Source organism: Podarcis tiliguerta (genome assembly GCF_965153285.1).
Source record: "Podarcis tiliguerta genome assembly, chromosome: 2".
NCBI lineage: Eukaryota > Metazoa > Chordata > Lepidosauria > Squamata > Lacertidae > Podarcis > Podarcis tiliguerta.
Genome location: NC_139535.1, coordinates 27,733,267 through 27,742,129, shown reverse-complemented (window position 1 = coordinate 27,742,129; position 8,863 = coordinate 27,733,267). Strand labels below are relative to the sequence as shown.

Sequence of the window (8,863 nt, the reverse complement as noted above, 5' to 3'; positions counted from 1 at the left end):
TACGAGCAGCCAATGGGAAGCGACATTTACGTATTAGGGGCGGGGAAACCAGGTGCCTCGCCCGTCGCTACGACGACTTTGGCGGCGCGACGTCACCAGGAAGAGAGGGGGCCGCTCCCTATAATGACTGACGCTGCGGGGAAGCTATGGCAACGCAGGCCCGGCGTCACGTGAGCGAGGGCGCCGGCTTGTTTTGCTACGTGGAAGGCGGAAGGGCTTTGGCGCATGCGCGGGCGGGTTTGGGGGGGGAGCGTGCCGTCGGCGTTCCTGCCTGGCGAGCTGCCTTATCCGGGTTCCCCGTCGCTTCTCTCATGGCGGTCGGCGTCCTGCAGGGCTTCGGCTGCAGCAGCAGCGGATAGAGGAAGGGGGAGCGGGAGGGAGGAGGAAAGGAAGCGGGCAGGTCGTGAGCCGTGGCGGGGGCCGGAGCAGCAACGGCGTCGGGGGCGGCGTCGGCGATGAGTTGGTTCAACGCCTCTCAGCTCTCGACCTTCGCCAAGCAGGCTCTGTCTCAGGCGCAGAAGTCCATCGACCGGGTGCTGGACATCCAGGCCGAGGAGGAGGAGGAGGAAGGCGGCGAAGCGGCGCAGGGCGGAAGTGTCCCGTCCCGACCGGGAGAGGCGGGTAGGTGGAGCCGCGGGGAGGACTCGCCTCAGACCCCGCAGCCCTTCAGGCGAGGCGGGCGGCGGAGGGAATCGCCGACCACCCGCCGCCTCGTCCGCAGCAGCCGGTGGTTGCGGCGCACAAGCGCGAACAGGGTCTCTGCACCGGCCCTGACTGGCGTGGCCAGCCCTTTTCCTCGCCTCGGGGGTTATTTGGTTTTATTTTCTCCTCCACCCCGCTCCCAAACCACCCTCCGGCAGCGGTTCTCAACCTGTGGGTCCCCAGACGTTGTTGGACTACAACGCCCATCATCCCTGACCACTTGTCATGCTGGCCAGGAATGATGGGAGTTGTAGTCCAACAACATCTGGGGACCCACAGGTTGAGAAATATTGCCTGGTGCCTTTCAGAGGCTTTGGCTAAGATATTGGGGGGGGGGGAGGAATTATTGGGTTGTGTATTTTTGTGTGTGTGTGTGTGTAGGTTATATTGTGATTTTATGTTGTAAACTGCCCTGAGATGATCTGGTACAAATAATCAGTGCTCCTCCCCCCCCTAAAAAAATGTTTAGGGGTACTCTCATTTTGACTCAAGAAAATCACCATGTTATAGTTCAAATTGGGAAAAATAAATACAGTAAATGGACAAAAGTACAAAAATTCACAAAATGTTTAGAGGTATGCGTACCACCAGAAAAAAAGCACTGCAAATTATTATTGTTATTATTATTATTGCCCTCCAGTGCATGTTTGCTTTTTTGAGTGAGCTCCACCAGATTGCAATGGCACTTTCTGCATAAGCATGAGTAGGACGGTGCTGCAAGTTGTCCTCCATAAAACAATATTTGCTGTTTTTCCAATATGCTTACATATGCATATAATCTATAAATTTTCCTTTGTAAGTAACAGACATAGTAGTGGCATAAAATAAAAAGATACGGCCTCACATTGTTGCATCTATACATGCCCATCCTCTCAGTCTTGGTTCCACTCTCCCACTTCTCTCTTGACCTGGTAATTGCCTCATTCAGTTTTCTTTTGATACACTCATTTTTATTTTTATTTTTAAAAAGCTCCTCTTTCTTAGTTACATGCTTCCATTCCTTCCTTCACATAACTTCAAGTTATGAAGTTGTTTCTTGTCCTGGCCCACCTCAAGGGATCAGGACAATAGGGCAAAAAACAACACGGTTGTTGTCTTGTTGGGCTGTATATGTGATAAAGGGGAGCCTTGTGTCAGTTTAAGTTTATTGGTTAGTTTTTCTAATACTATACACATCAAGTAGAATAGAATCATTGCCACCCAACCCCACTCACCATGCCCCCCTCCACCTCTTCCTTCCTTCCTAATGTAACACTAATGTCTCAACAAATGGAACTGATTCGTAGAAAATATAACTTGAAAAAAGAGACATTGCACATACTTTTGTAAACGAAGAAATCTTTAATTAAAAATATGTTAAAAAACAAACAGACGGTTGTTCTGTATTTGCATTGTGGTATAATTGGCCCTGCTCATGCCTGCGTTGATCTTATCTTCTACTTAAGATCATACATAGCTACTCTGTGTTATTAACTTCAGTATAGCCATTATGTTGTTCAGTAACTAGTCCCAGGGGGGCTTTGGAAATGTTTTTCTCAAACAGCGGCTTCCATACCACATGGCAAAGCTTGAAATGGGTTAAAATATTGATTGCCTGTGGTACTGAAAAGCTATTGAAAACCCTACTAATTTGAGTCATCAGATACAGTGGTGCCTCGCAAGACGAAAAGAATCCGTTCCGTGAGTCTCTTCGTCTAGCGGTCTTTTCATCTTGCGAAGCAAGCCCATTAGCGCTATTAGCGGTTTAGCGGCTATTAGCGGCTATTAAAGGCTTAAGGGATTAGCGGATTAGCTGCTAAAAGGCTATTAGCAGCTTAGTGCCTTAGAAAAAGGGGGTGGGGAGCGAAAAAAACCCCCCCAGGAATCGCAAGAAGAAAGAAAGCCCATAGCAAATTCGTCCTGCGAAGCACCTCCAAAACGGAAAACCCTTTCGTCTAGCGGGTTTTCCGTCTTGCAAGGCATTCGTCTTGCGGGGCACCACTGTATTGATTAAATTTAATGTTGTGATCTTTAGAATGAAAACTTTATAATTACATTCTGGTTTACCCCTCTTCCCACAGGGACATCTGGGACCCTTTCTTCAACTCATAAGCCCAGGCTGTTGTACCACTGTTGCTTCCTTAGTGTATCTGTACTAATTTCTTGGCTCCTAACTAGACAGTAGTTGCTATCAGCCACCCCCATTCGCATCTCCCAAGTAACATTTGGCAAAATAAATAACAGACATGTCATTGTTTCTAGCATTTCCCACTCTTGTTTGTTGCCTGCTGCTTACATGAGGGTGATCATTAAGCTTGAAGGCTCTTTGTGCATTTTATTTTACTGGCAGGGTATGTGAGAACGTGAGCTAGCAGTAGTCACAGGTATCCTATAAATGGCAGCAAGGCCTTCAGTTTCATTTTTCTTTTGCATATTTTACCTGACACTGTCACATGTTCCTTTCCAAAAGCATAATACTATCCTCTCAGTGAGCATGTGGTTACCCTTCAGCTGCCCACCATGCCAGACTTTCACACATCATCTCCTGCTTAGAGTCTCTATGGTATAGAACAGCCTTGCACAACCTGGTGCTCTCTAGGTATTTTGGGCTGTAACTCCTATCAGCCTTGACCATTAGACATGCTGGCTGAGGATTATGGACTTCTCCAAAACATCTGGAGGGCACCAGGTTGGGGGTGGCTGCTGTATGATTTCTGAAAGAAATTGACATCATTTCTGTACTGTTGTGTTAGTCTGAAATCAAGGGTGTTTTGGTCTGTGGCTTATTTATAAAATATTTCAAATAAATAAATAAGCCACCTTTTAGAACGAAGACCTCACAAGGAGGTTTCTGTCACATAAACATAGAATCATAATATGTAACAATAATATAAAAAGGAACATGCCTTTCTCTGGCAGTCCATTCTATTGCACTGTTTATGTTCTCTCAGGGTGCTTTACACAAGCCTTTTACCAGCTCTCATTCTGGGTGATAAAAGAGTTATTGTGCCTGTTTCAGTATGTTTGTGCATGGTGTTGCCACTTTAGCAATTTGTTGGTCTTGGATTCATATTATCAGTTCTTACTCTTTCCTCTCCCTTCCTCACACTCTTATTTGCACTTTTCCTGATGTATTTACTTTATAATTTGACTTGTGTTCTGTTTCCTCCTTGCGTCATTTTTTCCTCTTGATTATCTGAAAAGCCTTTCATTTCAACACTTACTCTAGGTAAAGGCATCGATGTAGATACAGATGCCGACCTAGGCCCCTTTGGGAGAAAGGGCAGGATATGAATCTAATAAATAAAATGATGGCTAAAATCTAGAGCAGCACATGGCTAATTCTGTGCGCTCAGCAGGACTGTTTTCAAAAGTTGTTTTAATGCAACATTAGGAGGACCCTGGAGAATTGCTGTTTAATTAAAAAACAACAACAACTCAAAAAGTGCTGCTTGGTTGTAATCTCTATCTTTTTAGCATATTGGGTGATCAAATGTAAACCTTTGCCCAGACTTATTGAACACCACACAACTTACTCTTGTTTGCATTGATCCCACAGCTGAGATTCATTCCTATACTTGCGTTTTAGGAATATTATCCAACATATACAGGGGGGGGGGGGGGAGAGCCCTGTTGTACACCCTGCACTAGAGCTTCCTGTGGTCAGGTGTGTGTACATTTTGCTCATGCAACACCAAAAAAATTATTGGTGCCAAGTATGAGCATGGTGTTGCATGAAAATAGCATATAGCTTTAGCTGTCAGCCATCAAGAAATCAGTGTGGTTTTGTTTATAGTGCAGAGGTGCCCAATTTTGAGCCGTATCTAAATCATGACAGGTTATGAATGAATTTTATTATTTCAGAGTCAGACCAGTTCCAGCCCACATACAATATCAAGGAAGTCATAAAACACAATAGGAATACATTTGAATTTGCAATTAGGTATAACAGGTCCCACTCCTGCCCACCTAGCAGTTTGAAAGCACCCCCAAGTGCAAGTAGATGAATAGGTACCGCTTTATAGCGGGAAGGTAAACGGCGTTCCATGTGCTGCTCTGGTGCCGGTTCGCCAGAGCAGCTTCGTCACGCTGGCCACGTGACCCGGAAGTGTCTGCGGACAGCGCTGACTCCCGTCCTCTAGAGTGAGATGAGCCCACAACCCTAGAGTCTGTCCAGACTGGCCTGTACGGGCAGGGGTACCTTTACCTTTATAACAGGGACAATACAGATGTAGCAACAGTTAAAAATATATATAAATTAAAACTTAGTCACTAACATATAACTTAAAATTATCATTTAAAACCTTAATCATTATGATAGCACAGCTTGTTCCCTAAGTTTTATGGCAATCACACAGAATTTGGCTACCCTTAACGTGATCTCTGGATCCTTGTCCTCTACGAGGGATTTTAGACACTGAAGTTCAGATTCATTTGGAGATTTTTGCATAGCAGGGGTAATAAATACCGAGCGTATATCCCCGTAGAAACGGCAGCGTAGCAAGGCATGAGAGACAGTTTCTATCTGCATCAAAGCCGCAGGGGCAGACCCGTTCCGTGTATGGCTTACCCTCAAACCTGCTCTGCAACAAGGCAGATGGCAGCACGTTGAATCTAGCGAGGGTAAATGACCGTCTGTATTTAGGTATTTGTAATTTTGACAAATAATTTGCTGGGGTAAATCTTCTCTTATTATCTTTTATTGCTGGGTGTTTATTCATCTCGCTCATGTGGCATCCCAAATTCGTTGGCAGATTATTGCTCTAGCTTTCTCATAACCTACAGCTATCAGGCCCTGTGGGGAAAACCCCAAGCCTCTTAGCTTTTTCATGCAGTGTAGCTTTCCATTTGGATTGGTAGGAATCCAGGTTATTCATTGAGGGGAGATTGTGTCCAACCCCAAGGAACCATCCATAATTGGACACATAATTGAGACACAATGTGGGATAGGTACGTAATAGCTGTACCAAATTTGCTTCAGGAAAGGATGTAATATCAATGTGTGTTTATGCAGAAGAAAGTGAAATTGGGGCTAACGACACCTTAATATTTGTGAAGTCTGTACAATGCATTTAACTTCTAAAATTTGGTTTTCCCTTTTCGTCTCATTGTTATAGGAACAACTTCTCTTACGAGTGGAGGATGGGATACATCTACCTGGGGAGCCAATGCAGATACAGAATCGCAAAGTCAGCCAATATCATCTCCTACAGCCATCACCAAACCTGTCAGGAGGACTGTGGTAGATGAATCAGAAAACTTCTTCAGTGCCTTTCTCCCATTAACGGATGTTCAGAGCATACAGCAAAGTCCGGTGGTGTCTAAGCCACCCACCAAATCGCAGCGACCCAAAGAAGAAGTAAAAAGCACACTGGAAGAATCTCTGCATGCTGACCTGCCAGAAACAGAAGGAAAAGATTTCTCTGTAATTTCACCTGTGGAACTGGAAAACTTCAGTAGTTCCCAGGAGAAGTTAGAAGAAGGTAATTCAGTACGTGATATCGATGGCAAGCGTAATGAAGATGAGCATGAGGAAAACAGCACTAAAGACGCTGATCAAGAAGCATCTGCTCAGAATCTCAAGGTAGCAGAAGCCACTGCTATTGTGAAAGCAAGTTCAGGAAGTGAAGAACCTGGTCATATGCCTGACATCTCCACACAACCTCTGCCTGCAGAGACAAAGAGTATAGGTTTGGAAACTAAAGAGCGAAAAAGTGAGGATCGGCAAAGCAATACACCTTCACCTCCAATTAGCACTTTCTCCTCAGGGACGTCGACAACTAGTGATATTGAAGTTTTGGACCACGAAAGTGTGATAAGTGAAAGTTCTGTAAGCTCAAGGCAAGAGGCGGCCGATTCGAAAGCTAGTCTTCACCTGATGCAAACTTCTTTTCAGCTTTTATCAGCATCTGCTTGCACAGAATATAATCGCCTTGATGACTTTCAAAAATTGACTGAGAGTTGCTGCTCCTCTGATGCTTTTGAAAGGATAGACTCGTTCAGCATGCAGTCTTTAGACAGTCGGAGTGTGAGTGAAATAAATTCAGACGATGAATTGTCGGGTAGGGGATGCGTTTCGGCATCTGTAACCCTCAGCCCTTCAACACTAAAATCTGAAGAGCCTGAACCTATAAAAAGCAAGTCTGACCAAATCTTAAGTGAAATTATTGCACTACCCACAGAAGAAACAGAAATGGAGGAAAGTGGGCGAAGTGCAACCCCTGTTAATTCAGAGCAGCCAGACGTCTTGGCTGTTTCTGTGCAAACTGATGGACAGACTCAGAAAGAGGAGGTGGCAGTACATTGGCCCAGTGCTGAAAAGCTGTCAAGTGTAGAGTGTGAAAAAGAAGAGCTTTGCAAGGTAACCCCAGAACTGTCATCATATACATCTTTCTGCTGCCCTGTTGATATGGTTATTCCCTTTTTATGCTTGGGAGAAGAGGTGCAGTAAGATTATTCAGTCAGATTGATGAAGGCAGCACGATTGCAGGCCTCTTTCTGTTTTGATGTCATGAAATTATCCTTTAAATAATAGTAATAATTTATGCCCCGTCCATCTGGCTGGCTCCCAACAGGATTAAAAGCACAATAAAATATCAAACATTAAAAACTTCCCTAAACAGGGTTGCCTTCAGATGTCTTCTAAAAGTCAGATAGTTGTTTATTTCTTTGACATCTAATGGGAAGGGGTTCCATAGAGCGAGTGCCACTACTGATAAGGCCCTTTGCCTGGTTCCCTGTAACCTCACTTCTCGCAGGAAGGGAACTGCCAGAACACCCTCAGAGCTGGGTCTCAGTGTCTGGGCTGAATGATGGGGGTGGAGATGCTTTTTCAGGTATACTGGGCCGAGGCCGTTTAGGGCTTTAAAGGTAGAGCTTGCTGATTGTGTGCATTTTTGTATATATCTGGTTACTCTAGTATGTATACCGTGTTTGGGAGGCTGAGGAGATGTGCATAAGGATTAATGATGCATGAGTATTTTTCTAGTAAATCAAACAATTGGGATCCTGTGAATTAAATTGTAACAATCACAAATGGTACAATAGCTTCAGTTTCTTTCAAGTGCATTTAAAATCAAAGATGAATAATCTGTCCATCAAAACATTTCCATTGGAAATCAATATGAATCAATAGCCAGTGATCTCCATCCACTTTCCGAAACAGAAATGTTATCGTTCAGTGGGGTTTCACCTTCCTCTGCTACCCCACAGCCACTCCTACTGCACTCGCCCCCCCCCAAAAAAAATCTACTCCACCTGAGTTTCCTACATAATTTATTTTTATTACATTTATATCCGAAGAGCTCAAGATAATATGCATGGTCCTCTTCTGCATTCTGTTCTCACAACAACCCTGAGTTAGCCCAGAGTCACCCAGTAGACTTCATGACTAGGAATTTGAACCTCAGTCTCTCCAGACCTTGTCTGGCACTCAACCACAATCCATCACCACATCTCTATGTACCATATTCAATTGATTGTATCTTAACAGATCAGAACTTAAAATGAATTAGGACCGTGTGGGAAAGACTAAAAAGAGGCACAGCATATATGTCGTAAAATGTCTTTTGTTGCTTGAGAAAATACTTGAGTGGAACTTTGGACATTGCTTCTACGATGCTGCCCAAAGAGATCTATCTTTCAGCCATCTTACCAGTCTTCTCAGCTTCTGTGTCTTGAATCTTCTTCAGATTATTGATTCACTGACGGAAAAACTGGAAATGAGGGAAACTCGCCTGTTAAGTGTTAGTAAAGAGAAGGCACGCCTGGAAGAAGCTTGTGATAATCTTAATGAGTAAGTTTCAAATGACAACATTCATCCTGTGGCTCTTCACATCATGTGAAAACATTGTGAACCATTTTTTTGTTTGATAAATGCATTTGGTTGGCCTTTTGTATAATGTAGCTTTTGTGTAATTTAAGCTAAACGGATTGTAGCAACCCATTTAAAAACTTGGAAAGAGTTTGCTAGATGTCAGTGACTGTATGGAACTGAATTGAATTCACTTAATTGCTGATTAAGTAATGTAGCCACAAGGTGATTTTAATAAAGCCCCATCTTTTTCCCATGAGCTGCCTCAGTAAGCATGCTTCTAGGGCAGGCTTCCTCAAACTCGCCCCTCCAGATGTTTTTGAGACAACAATTCCCATCATCCCTGACCACTGGTCCTGCTAGCTAGGG

At 44.1% G+C, this 8,863-nt stretch overlaps 1 protein-coding gene across 1 annotated transcript in view; it reads left to right on the top strand.

Annotated features, from left to right (window-relative positions):
• Positions 1-225: 225 nt before the first annotated feature.
• TMF1 (TATA element modulatory factor 1) overlaps positions 226-8,863 on the top strand; it is a 26,374-nt gene continuing 17,736 nt past the window's right edge. The window contains 3 exon segments of the mRNA XM_083424755.1: positions 226-621; positions 5,799-7,042; positions 8,373-8,476. Coding sequence (XP_083280881.1) covers positions 456-621; positions 5,799-7,042; positions 8,373-8,476 — 1,514 coding nt within the window. The 5' untranslated portion in view covers positions 226-455.